This window comes from Erpetoichthys calabaricus, chromosome 1, assembly GCF_900747795.2.
Source record: "Erpetoichthys calabaricus chromosome 1, fErpCal1.3, whole genome shotgun sequence".
Classification (NCBI taxonomy): Eukaryota; Metazoa; Chordata; class Cladistia; order Polypteriformes; family Polypteridae; genus Erpetoichthys; species Erpetoichthys calabaricus.
This window is the reverse complement of record NC_041394.2, coordinates 4168088-4189648: the sequence shown is the minus strand read 5'-3', so window position 1 is coordinate 4189648 and position 21561 is coordinate 4168088. Positions and strand designations below refer to the sequence as shown.

Here is a 21561-nt window from a genome sequence, read left to right as displayed (position 1 = left end):
AGTTCAATTCACTAAATTCAGTCTTAATAGTGGGATCAGGGCTTCATTTTTTTTAACCAATTTAATATGATTATGGGCTGCACGGTGGCGCAGTGGGTAGTGCTGCTGCCTCGCAGTTAGGTGACCTGGGTTTGCTTCCTGCCTCCTCCCTGCGTGGAGTTTGCATGTTCTCCCCGTGTCTGCGTGGGTTTCCTCCCACAGTCCAAAGACATGCAGGTTAGGTGCATTGGTGATTCTAAATTGTGCTTGGTGTGTGTGTGTGTGTGTGTGTGCGCGCCCTGTGGTAGGCTGGTGCCCTGCCCAGGGTTTGTTTCCTGCCTTGCGCCCTGGGTTGGCTGGGATTGGCTCCAGCAGACCCCCATGACCCTGTAGTTAGGATATAGCGGGTTGGATAATGGATGGATGGAATATGATTATACAAGAAACACAACAAAAGAGACCAAAACTCATCATTTTTGACCCACACAAAAGCTTTAATATCCCTTAAAAGTATCAGTGCTCCAGACTTGAATAGAGTTACGAAAGGGGCCGTGAGCTGGCACAGATTTTTAATGTAAAAATTTGTGATCAGTACTTGAAATGCCCCTTTTCCCCCTAAACACCACAAGTCTTCTGACTTAACGATTTTATATTTCATACACATACACAGACTCCCTCTCTTGTTTTTGTTCTTTTGTTTTTTTTATCTAGACCAGCCAGATACAATAAATATTCATGAGTTCACAGAGTTTGTCGTTGGGAACATGAAGTCCATTTCTGTTGAGTTCCCAGGCCCTATTAATGAATGTTTTCACTGGATGTGTAGACCTCCTCTGCCGTCATTTTACTGACTGAGTGAATTTAAAGTCCTCGGTTTCTTCTGTGCACTCTGGGGAGAAGCTCCTTGGAAAATGCTGCCGTTCCCTTGGTCGCGTGATCCTCGCCTACATGACCCTTGACTCATTGGTTTATCGTGCCCCAATCATATGGGAAGTTACATTATATTTATATAGAGATAATGGGCACATGATTGGCACATCAGAAATTTCACCCCTTTAGCACATCCTGCTTTGAAAGAATTTCTAAAACAGTTTGAGCAGCGTCCCCCGGAAGGTGCATTGCTATATTAAGGCACAGCTGCATCTGAAGTGACATGCGCCTGTACTGTTCTCTGCAACTCCCCGGACAGAGATGTCTCTAACTGTCACATGTGTGCAAAACTCAAACCGTGCTTTCCAGCATCCACTCAGTGCTGCTGAAGGTTACACGCCGATTCCCCAAAGGAGAAGACTCCACATTTAAAGCAGTGGAGGACATGTGTCTCTTTGTCCTTGCTCTCCTTGGGTAACTATGACTCTGAAACAGAGAGTAGTCTCCGTCAAAGGAGAACCGATGCCGAGTTCTTGCAATGTCACTGGGCAGAAGACCTATGTTACCCAACGCCCTTTTCTTGTCTCTGATTTTGGATGGCTCCATGTTACTTGTGGAGCCTATCAAGCAGAGGGACATTGTGGATCCCATGATGCTGCTGTCAGTCTGTCCTTCCTCTGAAGACAATAAAGCAGCTGCTTGCTGCAAATCCAAGCTAGCACGCGTTCTTCTCCTCTCAAGAGGTAAAGGTGTAGACTGGCCCTCTGAAATGACGGCAGTGGTCTGCGTTTGCCCTTCTTGCCTCTCACAGTCTACTTTCAGAACCAAGGCCTTGAGATCTTTGGTGGAGGACTCCTTCATGTGCAGCTCCATCTTCTCCTCTGGCTGCTTGGAAGAGGAACGATGCATAGCTGCCTGACTGCCATTAGTCTGCGAGTAGACGTTGCTGACTTTGGCATTGCAATGGTCATCGTGGCTGTTGTAGACCTTGTAGCGGATCATCAGGATGATGATGAACACCAGTACAGAGGCCACAATAATGCCCCCAATGATAATGATCATGGTGCCACCGAGGAACTGGCTGTGGATAAACTTGCACTGGCTGTTCTCATTGGCAGTTGTGAACTGGACACACCCCACGACCCTGGTGGCCGTCAGTGAGGTGATGCCATCATCATAGACTGCTAGGACACATAGGTCATAATCTCGTCCAGCCGCCAGATCGTTTACAAGGAATGTCTTGCTGGTGGAAGGAATCATCCTGAAACAAAAGAAAAAATAAAAGACATATTACTACTGTGAATTTCCAAATCATATTTTCATTTCCAACACATGACATAATCAAAGGCCGACAGTATTTTAGCTAAGGAAGAAAGGTGTGAGAGATACATTATGGACAGTTCTTTACTGATTTCTCACTCTATTTAGATACATTCACATACTGTATAATGCATGAACCACCTATTGCGACAGCAACGTCTGTCTGCATTTTCAAATCAAACCAAGCCGTCTACCAATTTTGTTTGTTTCAAATTTCAATTTTCGGTGAGGTATCTCAGACAGATTGCATTGCATAAAGTTTAGAAACCTCAAAATCGGCCATTGAAAATCATTGGGAAATTAGCAAACTCATCTTTTTTATGGAGAAACATTTTGCCTAACTTCAAATGCAAATTGGTTTACAGTTTTACCAGTTTTACAGTTAAACCAGATTGTATATTTGGTATATTTTCTTCTTTTTCATTGATATTCGCTACTGACGACAAACAGATCCCCAATACAAGTTCATGTCATGTCAGCAAACCACATGTAGCAGAAACAAGCTGTTTCTTCATATTTGGGTGGGCTGGTGAGCAGCCAACCATGGAAATGCAAGTACAGCAGGGTATGTGAGGAAAACACTGCATCAGCAAATTGTTTCTGCTTTATGAAGCCTTCCCAGCAACTTCGAGTGCAAATGAAAGAGAACCAGTGATTCCACATTTCCCTCTTCCCAAAACTTTAAGTTGAAATAGGTAAATTAAATGATCTTCCTAAACATAAAAGTATACAATTCAAGGAAGGATATGAATGAAGCACCTCGTGGCGTGTACGTTGTGACATACATTTAAAACATTTACTCAGTATTAACTTTAGACTAAACCAGCCTGACAGCTACAGTATCTGCAGTTTATAATGACTCACTGTTTCGCTGACTCTATAATTTACAAAGGTGCCAAACCAAATCGTAACGTGGGCCTTTGCATTTCTAGTCAATATGAACTTCCAGTTTAAACAAAGTGAATCCTATTGCATTGGTTTCAAAATAAATGAACGGCAGAGGTCTGCCGACACGCTAAACAGTCGAGTGCTAGTTTATTGAGATGATTTGTAACAAGAAATCAGTGCCACTTTAAGCAGGAGACGAGCTCAAATCAACAGAGCTCATGCTCAGACGCCACACCACAACAAAACACAGCATTAAGTTGAGGCCACCAAACTAATAATAAAACAAGCCAATAAATGCATGGTATTTTATAGGATATTATTCAGATATCCTACAGACTATATTAATAATACACTCAACGTAAGAATAGTGCATCACCAAGCCAGATAACATTTTACGTATAAAACAAAGGAGACAACACAGCGGCCATGGGACATGTACCAATGCCCAGCAAAGCACAGAAAAGAAATTAAAGTGAAAATTTGCCCCAAATGGAGATCCCTCAGTAATTGTTCCCTACAGCTTGCTTAGGATTGTCCAAGTGTAGATCATTCATGTCTTCAAACTTGACACGTTATTCAGTCTGACTCTATCTGGTGCCTTCGTCTTGCAAGACCCATTCCTAATGCTTGATAGACTAAATCTGGTGCCAATATGGGGATCTTCCGATAAAATATTAGGTCGATAGTCATGAAATTAAGGAGTAGGGACAGTGTCTGACATTTTCCACAATTTATATTGCAATTTTTTGAAACTGATGTTGCTGGGCTTTGTAATTATTAGGGATCCACAAAATTGGTGAATTCAGATGTACGCACAACCTCTTGTCGACGGTAATGCAGAATTACTGTCTGTTACGATTAACCAATTTGATTATGATATGTCATCATGCTCATTAGAAGGGCACTTATCAATTAAAAAGTCCCCTGTTCAGTTCTTTGCAAATCTACAAGTACTGGGTGATCATAAAGAGATCATTAAGAACAGCGAGTCTGCGTTAAATTGTGTTTTCTCTTAGGGAAAACTGCTGCTGAAACTAGTGATGCTTGAAATTGCTTTAAAAGAGGAAGCTTTAAGTAAAACACAGGTCTGCGAGTGGTTTCTACGTTTCAAATGAGGGGAAATGTCACTTGAAGACTAATCAAGATTTGGCCAACCTTCCACAATTAGGAATGATGAAAAGCTGGAAAAAGTTTGCAATGCAATTTACAAAGATCGTCGTCGGACTATTGAAGAGGTTTCTGAATTGACTTGTGTGTCTTGGAGTTCTTGCCACCCTCCCTACTTGCCTGATCCTTGCTCCGTGTGAATTTTTCTTGTTCCTACATATGAAAAAAGAACCCAAAGGAAAAGTTTTTGTACCAAGGAGGAAGTCAACGGACAACATTCCTCTTCAGTGATTACAAAAATGCTTCCACCAGTGAAAAAGCCGTTTCGACAAGTGCATTCATTCACATGGAGATTACTTTGAAAGAGACTAACGTTTCATTGAGTAAAAATTTTTAAATTTCTTTTTTCATGTACTTATTTTTAGGTACCCCCTTGTATGTATAAAATGAAAGAGATTTTTTTCCCTCATTAAAAAATTATTAATAGAAGGGTCTAGCAGTCTGATTGGATGGGCACAGCTCCCTCAGGCTAACTCACTGAGATGGATCTTCTAGGTTGACCAGATGTACTGGCGACAGCAACAGTCCCAATTTCAGGCTATGCGTCCCGATAGAAGAAAAACTAGCTGTCCCGTTTTAACAGGCCATCCATCTGTTTTTAGTGCCACAAACATGGCTTAGCCGAAACAAACATCATCACAGCATATTTACAACAGTGAGCACAAAACTCCAACGGGCAACCCTGCTGGATTAACTTCTTGTGTTAAATTTGAATAGCACCTCGAGGAGAAACAAGAAGCAGGCAAAAACAGAGTGTACCACTACTTATTTTTTTACAAGTCAAGCACTGTGCAGAATCCTGTGCATTGTCACGCATGCACCATCCAAGCTGTTCCCAGGCATGTGATACCATCCCGGGCCAAGAGGGGGCACTGCCTATAACAGCATTATCATTTTCTTCCTAAGCAATGTCTTGAGAAATCACAGAGTGAGGGCAACTGACTCCAACTCTTCCGATTCCGGGGCTTCTAAGGGACAACCGCCTAGGGACAGGTGCCATTGATCACAGAGATAACCTAACGAGAGGAGCTCCAAGTTCGAGGACCCTTCAGCAGAGCTGAAACTTTTTGACTCCACTTGGCAACATGGCACTTACCTTTGTTACCTTTTCTCATGCCATCAAGCATGGTTTTGTTTAGGACTTTATTAATAAATGGGGAGGGCCATGTTGGCATCCCAATATACTCTTCTTTTTGTTGACTTTTCTTCACTCAGAGGACCACAGTATTTATTTCTGAAAAGGTTTTTCTTCCAGTGCCCTGATTCTTTTGTGATGATGATGAGATAAAACAGGCCTTAAACAAATGAGGATGGGATTTATGCTTTATATGTTGGCATACATGCTACACAAGTGCCCCGGCCTGTGAATTTGAAATTCTTGTCACCCCATAATTTACCATCAGAGAGATACATCTTCCATAACGGTCACTTGCCTTTCACTTCTATTATTCCTTAACATTTGTCATAACATGTCATAGCTTTGCAAGTTCAACTTTAGGAAAATTACTACAACCAGGCCTGCTCAAGCAAAGAAGGAATTCATTATGTTATGTCAATTGCCAATTGCAAATAGTCACCATGTGTGAATAAAGTGTGTGTGTGTGTGTGTGTGTGTAACCAGAACTGAAAAACAACTATGTGATAATTGATGAAAAAGATCGTTCAGGCAGGCCTAAGTGATTAGGGCCAGTGAACCGTTCACAGATAGTCAAAAGAAAGTGATGTTGGTGGGGTCTTAGAAGAGCACATCCATATATAACAAATTCAATCAGGTCAGATGGTAGTTGCCCTTACCTTGCGATTTTCACTAAAAGCATATTGAATATAAAACATGTGTGGGTGTTTATAATGGTCAGGGACCTTCTAAAAGCTAGAAGTTGACTGCAAGAACAATGCCTGTTACACTCCACCAAACCAGAACTACAGTCATCTCCATTCTCCAATGAAGAAGTGGACAATGATTGTATTTCTACAATGGCTTCTCTTTGGCCTGGATCTGTGTGTATCAATGATTATACTACGTTGTATATTTGCAGTGAAGGCTGCATTTTAAAGCAAGTTAAATATATATATATATAGTGATGGATGGTCAGGATCATGCCTGGCTGGGACGCCCCTTCACCACATCTGCCAGGGGGACAAGGGTGGGAATCCCAGTATCTCCCCTTGGACGCTAGATGGCACCCTCCCTGGGTTGCAGCGGTGCCTCGGACTCCCCCAGGGTTTCATGGGGGTTGGAGTTCTGTGCAGCTCTGTGGGGTTCTGCAGGCGCCGCCAGGGGGTGCTGCAGCAGGAGCTGCTGGCCCCTTTTGGGCAATGGTTTCGCCTTACCCGGATGTTGCCAATCAAGCACCTGGAGCACTTCCGGGTACCCAATAAAAGGGAGCCAGCGACCGCCACTCAGCGGCCAGAGTCGGGTGGAGGTGGACAAAGCTTGCTGAGGAGGAGTGGTGGTGGAAGAGAGGAGAAGAAGAGTGCTTGGTGGTACTGTACTGCGCTTGGGACTGTGTTGTGGCTGGAGGGATTACGGTGATGACGTGCCCTCCAGCTGAAGAAAAATAGTTTGTTTTATTTTACCCTTGCCTCCGTGTCAATCTGTGTCAGGTCGGGTGCTATATAGCGCCTTTCTTACTATATATATATATATATATATATATATATATATATATATATATATATACATATGAATGGAAGAGAAGGTCTGTGATACGGTTTGCATATTTGCACTTGGAGATCCACAAAGGGAGAAAAAACGAATCACGTATCACAAAATAGTTTTATTCCTGAGCTTTCAACCCCTATCAGGGGTCTTCATCAGAGGATAATGCTTAGACTTACAAGAATCAAAGGCAATATATAGCAACACATTCAGTATGGGGGGGGCATGGGGGGGGGGGGTTTGTGACTAAGTCAGTATAATCAAGGGGGGGGGGGGGTTGTATAGTTTAATTAATGTGTATATGTCCTTCTTAAGTTGGCATATGCTGGGTTTATGTCCAAGTGTCTGTTGATGGCGTTTTCATCTGATAGCCAAGACTCGGCCAACTCTCTGGCGCTTTTTGTACTGGCCTTAAATTTTACTTTTACGTTGTCCCAGTTGAATGTGTGTCCTCTCGATTTAGTATGTGCATATATCAAAGATATTGCGTCCTTTCTTCTGACGGCGTTGCGATGTTCCTGTACACGTGTTGAGATTTTTTTTGACGTTTGTCCTATGTATACAGCTGAGCAAGAATTGCATGGAATACTATAAACTGCGTTTCGTGTTTCGGCTGTCGATATATATACAATCCACATCTGAAAGCTCAGGAATAAAACTATTTTGTGATACGTGATTCGTTTTTTCTCCCTTTGTGGATCTCCAACTGCAAATATATATATATATATATATACTGTATATATACAATCCAATACAATCCAATTTATTTTTGCATAGCTCAAAATCACACAAGAAGTGCCGCAATGGGCTTTAACAGGCCCCTGCCTTTTCACAGCCCCCCAGGCTTGACTCTCTAAGAAGAGAAGGAAAAACTCCCAAAAAAAGAAAACCTTGTAGGGAAAAAATGGAAGAAACCTCAGGAAAGGCACTTCAAAAAGAGACCCCTTTCCAGGTAGGTTGGTCATGCAGTGGGTGTCAAATGAAGGGGGTCGATACAATACAATACAATACACAGAACAGAACAGAACAAATCCTCAATACAGTATAGAAATAAAAATTTTAGAAGTACGTAGCAGAATTTAACAGTAGATGATATCACATAATATGATTTGGATTTGTTTAGAGTCCTGGAGACCTCAGCCATCAAGCTGCCTCCCCCATTTGGCCATTCCACAGCTGAAACAGCACTGGGCCAGCCAATCTGATGAAAGGACCCCTCTTTCCCACAATTCTCTGCAATCCTTATATATATATATATATATATATATATATATATATATATCTCCATCCATCCATTTTCCAACCCGCTGAATCCGAACACAGGGTCACGGGGGTCTGCTGGAGCCAATCCCAGCCAACACAGAACACAAGGCAGGAACCAATCCCGGGCAGGGTGCCAACCCACCGCAGGACACACACAAACACACCCACACACCAAGCACACACTAGGGCCAATTTAGAATCGCCAATCTACTTAACCTGCATGTCTTTGGACTGTGGGAGGAAACCGGAGTACCCAGAGGAAACCCACGCAGACATGGGGAGAACATGCAAACTCCACGCAGGGAGGACCTGGGAAGCGAACCCAGGTCCCCAGGTCTCCCAACTGCGAGGCAGCAGTGCTACCCACTGCGCCACCGTGCCGCCATATATATATATATATATATATATATATATATAAAATACGAGGGAGAGTCAAGCTAAAGTTATAAAATAGGATTTATTAGAAAATGAAACGAACCTTCACAAAACTGATAATGTCTTTTCTCAATGTCGTCTCCACCCTTCTCAATGCACTTGTGCCACCTGCCTGGCAATGCCTGGATTCCAGCAGAATAAAAGGTTTTATCTTGTCCTCGCCACCACTCGTGCACCTGAGTTATTTTCAAACACCACATGCCAAGGGGTACTCCAGTCACTATTGCAAGTTACTGTGACTTGCTGGAGACCAATGTGAAGCCTGCTATTCGATCCAAGTGGCAGGGACTGCTGTCTCAAGTGGTCTTTTTTGCTGCAAGACAATGAGAAACACACTGCTAAAAACACCAAGGCTTGTCTGGAGAAACTGAAGTTTGAGGTATTGCCACATCCTCCTTATTCGGCAGATTTGGCACCGTGGGATTTCCATCTTTTTGGATCACTAAAAAAACAAATAGGTGGTTGATTCAAGACAGATGACGACTTGAAGAAAGTTATTTTGCTGGAATCCTGGCACTGCCAGGCAGGTGGCGCAACTGCATTGAGAAGGGTGTAGACTCATGTGAATTATATATATATATATATATATATATATATATATATATATATATATATCTTATATTATAAACATCTACGCATGGAAGTGTGTGTGTCTGTCTGTCCGGCCCAGAAGTGCAAGGCTACAGCATGAAGCTCAAAGAGCTGGGAAGGCAGCCCCAATTTAATGATTTGGAAGAAGAAAGAAGTGCGAGGCTACAGCATGAAGCTGAAAGAAAGTGACTCCATCGCCAAAGTGAAACTGCCGAGGAAAGACAAACTCGCTTAGCGGCGAATACACAAGTGAGGCTGAGCACATTGGCAAAATGAAACCTCCGAGGAGAAGGAAACAAGGGGGTCGAGCACGTCCACAAAACAAAACCGCCAACTATGCATTTCATTTTTTATTCTGATGATTTCAATAGTTGCTAGGAGCCTGGGCTTTTTCCAGCACAGGCTTACACAGCTAGTATATATGAGTAAGGGATCTAAGGGGCCCATGGGATATTTCCAGTTTTATTTTTAATCAGGTCAGGTCAGGTTGGGGAGCATGCACTTGTACAGTGCGTTGCCTCACCCACCACATGACAAAACAGCTCAGGGTCCTGGTTGGCCTTCTCCTTAGGCAGACACGCGGTCCACTCCCACCTTCCGGAAATGACCATCTTAGGCGTCCCCTTGGCCTTCTCCAGCCACTCCTCAACACTGAAGACCCTGTGAGCCGGATCACCCTCGGGGAATGGCGCCACATGGCCATAGTGCTGTAACTGACACTCCCTCACAATGCAGATAATGTGCCTCATTCGGGACTCTGTGAGCAATTGCTCATTTGACACAAAGTCAAACTAGTGATAACCAAGAATTCCCAGAAGAGACACAACACCGAAGGAGCCCAGTCTTCATCTCAGGTCACTGGACAGCATCCGTGTCTCGATAACCATAGAGAAAGTCAGGAAGCAAGCGCCAGGACCTTCATCCTTTTGCATCAATATCAGGAGCGCCATATACCCCTTTCCAGCAACCTTTTTTAATTTTAATAAATGTGGAAATATTTTGAATATCCTTTATTTTGTCATTCTGGGGTACTGTGTGATATGGCAAAAAAATAAATGTAATTTGATTTTAACACAAAACAGAAAGTGAAAAAATTGAAGGGGTCTGAATCCACTGTATGTAAGCTTATTGAGTGGATGTGGAATAAATACATGATAACTACATAAAAAGAAAGACACCTCAGCCACCAGCACAATATAAAAATAATAAATGGCATTGATTTGTACTCTCTTTGAGAACCAGAAATGCTGATGAATCAGTTTTGCTCCATAATTTAGAAAATGCAGGAAAAGCAAATGCGATTTCAGACGTTGAATGAAGCCTCCCAGCTGGGTTGTTGTTCCTCTTGAACCCCTTCTTTTCCTTGAAGGGTCCATTAGCAGGCCCTGTGTCATTCTTCTTTGTGAAATGGCCCCCGTCCTCGCTCCCACTCACCTACTGCGTCTCTCCTGCGTTTTCTTTCTCCATAAATCAAGCTGTGTTTTGCAATGAATACATTGGGAGAAAAGAATCGTTTTTAGCATGCCCAGGAGAAATTGAAAAATCTCCTCTGTTCACTTTTTCTTAAAATTTGTATTGACTTTATTAATGATTAAAAAGATGAAAAAAGTCACAAAAGCCTGAAACGTTTTTAAATCATGGTGGAATTCTCTCATAAATTATGTATTGCAGCAAAATTTTCTTTCTTTCTTTCTTTTTTTTTTTTTACTCCATCAGAGTTTTGTGAAAACTGACTCAACATAAAACACCACCAGTAGATGAAACACTTAAACAGGAGCTGCAGCTGCACAAAAATAAAAAGAAAGAAAATGAAAATGCGATAAAGTACAATTATTTGACGGTTAAGCACAATCTGGCTGCAGAAACTAACAGGGAGAACCTGAAATCCCCCTTTTGAACTTTTTATTACACCCCAAATCTAATCGCTGCTACAATTTGGTGAATACTCATTTGGGTGTTGCGCTTCAAATAAAATGCATTGTGAAAAGGCCAGCGTTAAACTATTCAGAATTACCGCCACTTGTTACCAAAAGTACAAAGAGAACAATCAATGCCATTATTCAAGTTTTTCTTCACACACAGAACCACAGACACCTGCCATATACTGCCAAGTAATATGGTAGAGAGTCAGACCTTCATCATATTCTGATACCCCTCTTGGGGCATAGGCCGCTAACAAAGTTCCTCCAGTCATCTCTATCCTCTGCCTTCTTCTTCGGCTGACTCCAATTGCATTCTGTTCTCTTTAAATTGACTTCCTAGTGGCATTTAAATCTTGACTTGGTGAAAGGATGTCCTAGAGACAAATACATCCTCAGAGGTCTCTGCAGGAATACTCTGGGAAACTCTAAAGGCCTTCTTAAGAGGACAGATTATTTCATATCTTTCCCACAGAAATAAATTAGAAACCAAGAAGGTATCAGAGCTAACCAGTGAAATTACTAGAATAGATGAAGCCAGGGCCGGATTTTCCTATAGGCTAACCAGGCTTCAGGCTAGGGCCTCAAGATCAAGAGGGGCCTACATTCAAATTGTTAGCAAACGTTTATTATCTCTCATGTAATTTACAAACTTAAAAATGGAAGGTGAAAGGGCCTGATAAGTGGAATAGCCTAGGGCCTCTTTTCATATAAATCTGGCACTGGATGAAGCACATGACAGGTGTCCAAGTGAGGCTCTCCATAGGAAAAGGCAGGCTCTACTTTCAGAGCTCAACCTCTTAACAACCAAATAAACTGAACAGCTCATTTTTAAATCAAGACATCATTACTATGAACAGGGAGAGAAATCTAATAAGCTCTTAGCTCAACAAATCCACAAGCAAGAAGTTTGCAATACAATCCCAGCAATCACCAGCAATCACCAACATAAACAGAGATAAAATCATTGACCATAAAAATATAATGCACACATTTAGAGACTACTATAAATCCTTATATTCTACTGAGTTCAAAGAAGACAACACACAATCTAATGCATTTCTGGATACATTACAGATACCACAAATAGATAATTTTATTGCAGAGGAATTGGATAAACCTCTGGCGCTATCAGAATTGCTAGATGCTATAAAGTCACTTCAGAGCGGGAAAGCAGCAGGCCCAGATGGCTACCCTGTCGAATAAGAAATTCTCCAGTCAGCTAGCTCCCCTCTTATTAGCAACATTTACAGAAGCCAGAGACAATCAAATTCTACCACAAACTTTTTGCCAAGCATTAATCACCGTCTTTCCTAAACAAAACAAGGACTTATTGCAATATGCATCATACAGACCAATTTCACTGCTGAATAATGATGTTAAGATACTCTCCAAAGTCCTAGCTAGAAGGATGAAGAAAATGCTGCCTTCGGTAATATCACAAGATCAAACTGGATTTATTAAAGGCTGACACTGAACTTCCAATCTTTGATGCCTGTTTAATCTAATATATTCGATGCCTGTTTAATGTATATATAAGTCAAACACCCCGGAGATATTATTATCGTTGGATGCAGAAAAAGCATTTGATATGATTGAATGGAACTACCTTTTCACTACATTAGAGAAATTTGGATTTCGCCTGAATATTTGTGCATGGATCAAACTACTGTATACCAATCCAGAAGCTTCAGTTTGTATTAACAACATTTGCTTAGACTACTATAAACTAGAACGTGGTACCAGACAAGAATGCCCCTTTCACCACTGCTATGTGCAATCGCCATTGAACCACTGGCAGTTCACTGTTGAAATGCTTAACAGAAAATGTCTCTATATGCAGATGATATGGCAGGGCAAGATCCAATCTGTGAACACTGCAATCAAGCTCCAGCCTCAATGGGTCACATGTTTTGGGCCTGCACCAAATTAACATCTGCCTTTCAGACAGCCTTGGTGTCACAATCCCTCCTAATCCACTAACAGCTGTGTTTGGTGTTCTTCCAGATGGGCTTAAAGTGGAGAAGAACAAACAAACTATGATCGCCTTCACTACACTATTAGCACGCAGACTTATTTTGCTAAACTGGAAGAATACTAACTCTCATCTTTTATATTCAGTGGGTAACTGATGTTTTATATTATTTGAAATTAGAAAAAATCAAATTCTCACTTACTGTAGAGGATCTGTACAGAACTTTTTAACAACCTGGCAGAATCTAATCAATAATATTTTAGAATAAGCTCTTAAAGCACCGAGGAAGTAGATTCTCTTCCCATTTCTTTTTCTTTTTCTTATTTCATTTATCTGTATCCGCCTAATAAACTTATCAATTTATTTATTTTTAGTATTTTTAAGTTTTAGTCCATTGGCCATGCTCTCTTTCTCAGGGGTGGGGGTTGATTTGTTTTCAATCCTATTTTTTTGTAAAAATTGATCTATTTGTATGGAATGATTACAATAAAATCAATAAATTATAAAAAAAAAAAAAAGAAGAAAAGATGTGGCAGATTTAGGCATGGATGACATGGGCAGTCGCCCAGAGCCACATCATTCCAGGGCCAGTATGGAGCGTCTGCAACAAAAAAGTTGGAATGATGATTACAGCCTCGATCGATGCATTAGGGATGTCATTTATAAAAGTTACATGGCGCGCAGTCCAGGAAACAAGGGGCACACGCTCCATAAAATCTGCATTATATACACATAGAGGTGCCAATTATGTAACTGAAGGGGTGCACGCGCCAGACACTGTTGTAAAAATCTAATACTGACTAGCCACTATGGACACTGTGTTTCACCGTCAAACCTAGCCCACTCTCATTAGATGTCTTCTCATAGTTAAGGGGATACAGAAGATACCATTAGGGACAGCGCTTCCTCTCGGCTGGAGTGGTATTGCTTACCTCAGTGAAGTCCAGGAAGATGTTTCCCAGTCACACATGTGTGACAAGGCATAGAGCAAGGGTTGCCAGCTCCGGTCCTGGTGGACCACCGTGGCTGCAGATTTTCATTCTAACCCTTTCCTTAATGAGTGACCTGTTTTTGCTGCTAATTAACTTCTTTTGAATTCATTTTTATTGAATTGCTCTTGAAGACTCAGACCCCTTAATTGTTTTTTTTCCTTAATTAGCAGCCAAACAATAATGAGATACAAAATGAGCCAAAACAACTGGTGTCCATCGTACAATATCTGAAAATAAAGAAAGATGAACGTCTCAGGAATGTTGATCCGCTCAGGTCCACAAAACATTTGAAGAGTATTCTTAGAAAGAGAAAAGCAACAGTTTCAGAAATATTTGCTATTGGCACCACGAGAGCAGCAACAAGCCATGGAATTAAAGGACGGGTTTAATTAATAACAAGAATTGACGCCTAATTAAGCAGCTGGGTGGAGTGAAATTGGTTGGCGTTTGAGGCCCTGACTTAGTTGGTCTTCTGTTGGCTCCCTCACTTCACAGTTCATTTCTGTTTGGGTGCCATCTAAGGAAAGAAACGAAGCAATTCAGAGGAAGGATGAAGAAATTCAGGGGAAGAAATCTTAAAAAAGCAAGTCAATTAAAATGAATTCAGAAGAAGTTAATTAGAAGCACAAACAGGGCACTCATTAAAAAAGGGTTAGAATGAACCTGCAGCCACAGTGGTCCTCCAGGACCGGACTTGGCAAACCCTGGCATAGAGAACACCATTGTCACTTTGCTTCATCTGTTATACAGGGTGGCACAGGGAACTAGGTATTGGTGATCCTGGGGGAGTGGTTGTTTGGGACCAATGCGACCTCATTTAGGACCCCTTGCCATTAGTTATAATGGAGCAGTGGAGTGGTGCACAACGAGCGTTCACTGTGAAAGACTTTTATAAGAATGGTGATAGTGTGGCTGCTGCACAAAGGCCTCATTACCAGTTAAGACGTCATAACACGGGTGCGTAACTTCAAAGAAATGGGTTCAGCCTTAAAAAAGAAGTCCCCAAGTGGAGCCACTTCACATACTGTCCGACAATCGATACGTTTGTTTGGTAGGTGTGTCATTTCATGCAACCATGACATTCCATGGCCTCCGAGATCCTCAGATCTCACTATTTGTGATTTTGTTTTTCTGTGGGGACATCTTAAAAACCCAAGTGTACTGCACACATCCTGCAACCATTGCTGAACTAAAAAGAAGGATTTAAGAGGAAATCGCTGGCATTCTTCTTGACGTGTGATGTCCAGCAATGCAGAATTTCCACAACAGGCTGTCAGAATGTGGACAGAGAAATGGACAACACCTTCATGATGTTTTCTTCAAAGCATAAAATGAATATTGAATGAATATGGATCACCATCATTAACTGCATATCTTGTACAATACATTGCATCATTAAATGTATTTTGTAATGTGTTTATTCGTGCATTGAACGGCAATTAAAAATTTCACGTTTCCTTGTGCCACCCTGTATAATCACTTATAGGGCATCAAGATACACACAAGGCTTTGGATTGTAGACTTCTCATCTTCATCTTAAACCCATCCAGCTTCACCTTCTTTCAGTGAGACTAATTAAAGATTTGAGTTGGATTTCCATTTGGTGGAGTGGCTGATTGAGTTTTTAATATACAAGAATGAAAATATATGGCTGTGTGCCTGACATGCTGTCCTCATCCACAACAGTCTGTTGTTTCATCGTTGTTTTGTACAAGCTCTACACCAGGAGTGGGCAGCAGCAGTCCTGGAGGGCCACAGTGCCTGCAGGTTTTTCTTCCAACCCAGTTTCTTAATGAGAGGTCAGTTATTGCTGATGAAGCCCTTCACCTTAGTGGTCTCGCTGATTAAGGTTCCTCATCCTTAATTACTTATTTTAATCTTAAACAGCTGCATTCAATATTTTTAATGGCTTCTTATTAACAGTTCTCCATCTAACTTGTTTCCATTTACACCTTTGTGGATTCATCCTGTAATATCTGGTTTAATAAAACACTCAAGAGAAAAATGTGATATCACATTAGATAGATAGATAGATAGATAGATAGATAGATAGATAGATAGATAGATAGATAGATAGATAGATAGATAGATAGATAGATAGATATCATCATTTGTTGTACCTTCTACTGATAGAAGAACCGAACATTGCAGACTAACATGCCATAAAATTAAATAAGGTCTGAGACTGGCAAGGATTGTGTTCTAATTAAGCAATTGGGTTGGAACGAAAATCTATGGCCACTGTGGCCCACCGGACCTGCCCCTGCTCTACACTCATGGGTGTCATAGTAAATTTGAAAAGAGGTTCATCAAATTCATTGTGTGGTGTGCAACCGGGGCCATTGCCCAGCCGGGATGCCTTCACACTGGAAGGACTGCAGGAGGGAGCATTTTCAGAGCAGTACCTCCCCCAGAGCACTAGGTGTCAGCCCCCATGGGTTGCAGCAGTGCCTCGGACTCCCGCAGGGCTCCATGGGAATTGGAGTTGGATACTGCCCTGTTGGAATCTGTGGGTAATGCCAGGGGGTGCTGCAGCTACTGCTGAACCCTGGAGTGCAGCTCTTCCGCCACACTCAGAAGTGCTGCTGGAAATGCATTCAATGAGCACCTGGGGCACTTCTGGGTGCCTTATAAAAGGAGCCAGCAGACACTACTCTATCAACCAGAGTCGGGAGGAGGGAGACCAAGCTTGCCAGGAGAAGTGGAGGAGAAAAAGAAAGAGAAGAAGAAGAGTATTGTGTTGTGCTGTGCTTAGTGAGCTGTGTTGTATCGGTGGGAAACGAGTGAAGGCATTTCCCACGAGGAAAGAAGAAAAAATAAAAGCGTGTGCTTGCACTTGTGTCTCCTGCGTCTGTCTGTGTTGGGTTAGGGCAACCGTACAGCCCTGTTATTCCACAATTGTAAAATTTGTTGCTAATTCAGTGATTGTGAGCTTACTTGATGAGAATGAAACCAGCCCTGGTCCAGTGGTAAATTATTTTGACATTTAACATTACAAAAATGAAGGAGCACCACATGTAGTAGAATAAACAGAGTATTGCGTATGTTGGAGATACACCAATAAGTTCACTGCTTGCCGGAGCTGTCCACCATATCTTTGACTTTTGAAAAGTGGAGCAAATCGCTGAGGCTGCTTATAGGAAGAAGAAAAAGAAGATGATGATGATGATGATCAGGGCCATTTGCTGAGCGTCATGTACGGGATACAGAATGCATGCTTCACAGAGACAGATACATCTCTGCACAAACTGACCTGTGTTTATTTGCTCACACTAAAGTGACTGTTGTGATGAGTACCACACACCATGATGGCCCAAGAAAGAACTCCAGCAGCGACATCTCCGGAGCACCAGCCCAAACACAGGAGGCACTTCAGTGGCAAAGAATGACAAGTGGTAAGCATTGAAACAGAGCTACTGAACAGCTGACTGACACCTCAAGATGGCAGAGAAATGTATGCCAAACACGAATAAATACTCACATCTTCTGCTCATATGCACACTTTGTTTTTACATCCTTAACATTAACGTTTGCTTGAAGTACACCACTTATGAAAGTTCGATCGGCCGTGTGCTCACTCTGTGGTGGTATTTTTTCATACTGAAAATAAAAGAACGTGTAGCCAAAATGGAAATGTTCAGCCTGCTCTATTAGAACCTGTGGTACCCCTTATTATGGAGAAAATTAAAAAAAGCAGCTGGTCCCCATGTGGTGGAAGGTTAATTGGCATGTAACTCATTTGTGGGTTTGAATTGACAAAAGAGCGAGCGCTAATTAGCCGTAAGTAGTTAAAGTACAAGGTGAGCGCTAGTCAGAGGAGAAGCAGAGATTGAGTCTTACACGGCAGGAGGGCACCTTGGATAAAAGAGAAAACGTTCATTGACAGGAGGGCACCCGAGGACATCGCAGCAACGAGCACTTGAGGGCTGAACAGAAGAGTAATGAGAGAGGCAGGAGAACTTGCAGGGAGCAGAGTGGAGTGCAGGTTGAAGGTAGGAGTCCTAGAGCTGAGGACAAGCTGCTGGGAAACATCAGGATCTGCTTGTCATTCTCCAAGTAGCATTGAAGGCAGGATAGTTTACAGAAGGAAAGGACCAGACCCTCCTGGGCTTGGTATCGGGTGGGTATGGGCTGATCTATGTGTGAAGCTGGAGAAGCTGTGCTGAGGCCGAGCTTGGAGCAATGGTAGCTGGGTTCAAGTTAAGTTCTAAATTCAATTCAAAATTCTTCTGTTAACTTTAAAGGCCATCCACAACCTTGCCCCTCCATATTTGTCTAACCTCCTCCACGTTGCCATTCCCTCCCGCACCCTAAGGTCCTCTTCCTCCAGCCACTTGACTGTCCCTTTTATCCATCTTACCACCAGCTCTGGAACTCACTGCCATCTGAGCTTAGAAATATTGATTCATTCTCACTTTTCAAATCTAAACTTAAAACTCATTTGTTTAAGACTGCTTTTTCTCTTTAAATACTGTACAATTGCTCTGTCTGATTTTAAATTTTGTATTTTAGTTTTGTTTATAATGTCTTCTTCTTCTTTCGCCTGTTCCCGTTAGGGGTTGCCACAGCGGATCATCTTCTTCCATATCTTTCTGTCCTCGTCATCTTGTTCTGTTACACCCATCACCTGCATGTCCTCTCTCACCACATCCATAAACCTTCGTTTAGGCCTTCCTCTTTTCTCCTCCCTGGTAGCTCTATCCTTAGCATCCTTCTCCCAATATACTCAGCATCTCTCCTCTGTACATATCCAAACCAATGCAATCTCGCCTCTTTGACTTTGTCTCCCAACTGTCCAACTTGAGCTGACCCTCTAATGTCCTCATGTCTAATCCTGTATATCCTCGTCACACCCAATGCAAATCTTAGCATCTTTAACTCTGCCACCTCCAGCTCTGTCTCCTGCTTTCTGGTCAGTGCCACTGTCTCCAACCCATATAACATAGCTGGTCTCACTACCGTCCTGTAGGCCTTCCTTTTCACTCTTGTTGATACCCGTCTGTCACAAAACACTCCTGACACTCTTCTCCACCCATTCCACTCTGCCTGCACTCTCTTCTTCACCTCTCTTCCACAATCCCCATTACTCTGTACTGTTGATCCCAAGTATTTAAACTCCTCCACCTTTGCCAACTCTACTCCCTGCATCCTCACCACTCCACTGATCTCCCTCTCATTCACACACATCTATTCTTTCTTGTTCCTACTGACCTTCATTCCTCTCCTCTCTAGAGCATATCTCCACCTCTCCAGGGTCTCCTCAGCCTGCTCCCTACTATTGCTGGACCTCGGCAGTTCCGCCACACCCAGAAGTGCTGGGGGGAAGAAGACCAGGGACACCCAGAGTGCTTTCAGCTGCACAGCTGGCACTTCCGCCACACCTGGGAGTGCCGGCGGAAGGTTATTGGTAGGAACCTGGAGCACATACGGGTGAGCTTAAAAGGGGCTGCCTCCCTCCATTCGGAGGCTGGAGTCGGGTGGAAGTGGACGGTGCTCGGAGGAGAGGAGTGGAGGAGGCCAGAAGAGAGAAAGGGGCATTTGGAGAAGCCAGGACTTTGGGGTGATTGGTGCTGCGGCACTGGGTTGTGTGTGGCATAATTGTAAATGATAGTTGTAAATAAACGTGTGTGATGATTCAAATGATGTCTACCTGTCTGTGTCCGGGCTGTTCCCCACACATTCTATGATCATTTTTAATCTTGTTTATTTTTGAAAATTTTAATTTGCCTTAGCATTTTCCTTATGCACAAAATAAACCTGTATCTTTGTACTATTTTGTTCCATGACTCTGCTGGTGTGTCCTCACTTGCCCTAGTCCAGGGGTTCTTAACCTGATGTCCATTTACTCCTAGGGGGTCCATGGATGAGTTTCAGTGGGTCCGTGAGGGTCAGATAAAAATTAATATTTATATTCACTATACAGCCTGGTACTGTTGATTTTTGGAAAAGGGGGTTGGAGGCAGACAACTACACAATCTTTCCAATGTTAGAAGAAGGCTTCAGCAGGATGGAAGTGAAAGCAACAATGTCCTATCAGCTTCTCTGCAGGCAGAATTCTGCTGACATGTGGATACTCTGCAAGGTTACTTTGGCTCAGGTGACCTTAAAGTTGAAAAATGGATTTGTAATTCTTTCCTAGCCAACATAGACTGGATCAGTGATGAAGACCTTGCCAAAGATGACCTCATTGACCTGAGGACAAAGAAGATGTTACAAAATGAATTCAATGCGAACAGTCTTGGAGAATTCTGCTGTGCATTGATGCAAGCCTACCCTCATCCGGTAAAGCGAGCTATGAGTGCTCTGATTCCCTTTGCTACTACATACCTTTGTGAATCAGGGTTTTCAGGACTCATTTCTATTAAAACAAAACGTTGAAATAGATTAGATGTCAAAGATGATATGTGTGTCACTTTGTCAAAGACCACTCCACAGTTTCATATTCTTATTCAAGGCAAACAAGAACAACCTTCTCATTGAAATAAAGTAGATAACGAGAGAGGAGATGTAATTGTAATAGTAGTAGTAGTAAATGTAGTAAAAAACATAGTAGTAGTAGATCTGTTTTAATTTGCACAAGAGGATTGTATTTCATAATTATAAGGAGTGGCCATTACTTTTTGGATAAAAAAAGGAGTGTTTTTTTTTAATATTGTTTAAAGTTTAATAATACTTTGTGTATATCATATATGTGTGAGACAATCAAATCTCGATAAATAAAGTGCATTATATTCATTACATGCAAAGTTGTGTTTATGTAAATATTTCTATGGAAAGTGGTCCATAGCTTTCATCAGATTCTTAAAGGGGTGTGTGCATCAAAAAGGTTAAGAATCACTGCCCTAGTCCATCCTCGGGTTATGACTATTGATGACCCAGGAGATGGAAGATATCCATAGCTGTGGGAAATCAGGGCATCACAGGACCAAATATGTTATGAGGACCAGAGATGTGTGTGTTTTCTATCAGAGTGTGGTATAGCGGGTCCACAACTCAAATTGAAAAGGCCAGTTTTAATAGATAATTGCTGCACTGGCAGCTTAGAGGGGGCGTAGTAGTATGGCTGGAGCGGTTATCGGGAGCATCTGTAATTGATGTCTGGAGCTGCTAATCGCCACACCTGATCCATGTCCCCATAATATATAGTAGAAGCACAAGGCAGATAGGGGAGTTAGAAAAAGGGAAAGAACGGGAACGGAGGTTAAGGGAGAAGAAGGTGGCAGGAAGGAGAAAGCCGGTGCGTGATCAAGCATGAGTGAGAGTGTGAGCGAGAGTGAGGAGGAGGCTTTGGGTGTGTTGAGCCCCAGCATGAGTGCCCTGGCCACTGGGGAGGGAACCCAAGTCTCGGTCCGGCTGGAGCCTAGGGGTACTTCCGCTGCTATCATGTTTCTGGGTCAGATGGAGCCTCCCTGTGATAGTAGAGTCTGCCTCCAGCAGCTCTCCCTACTGGGACCTGAGGATCCCAATATGGCTGCCCACCAAAATTTCAACCCCCTAGCAGCC

General features: G+C 42.4%; 1 protein-coding gene across 3 annotated transcripts in view; it reads right to left on the bottom strand.

The window, feature by feature from the left end:
- Positions 1-452: 452 nt before the first annotated feature.
- lrfn1 (leucine rich repeat and fibronectin type III domain containing 1) overlaps positions 453-21561 on the bottom strand; it is a 633909-nt gene continuing 612800 nt past the window's right edge. For all 3 annotated transcript variants that reach the window (XM_028795486.2, XM_051933993.1, XM_051934002.1), the window contains one exon: positions 453-2110. In XM_028795486.2, the coding sequence (XP_028651319.1) occupies positions 1201-2110 (910 nt within the window). In that variant the 3' untranslated portion in view covers positions 453-1200. The remainder of the gene's footprint in view (positions 2111-21561) is intronic.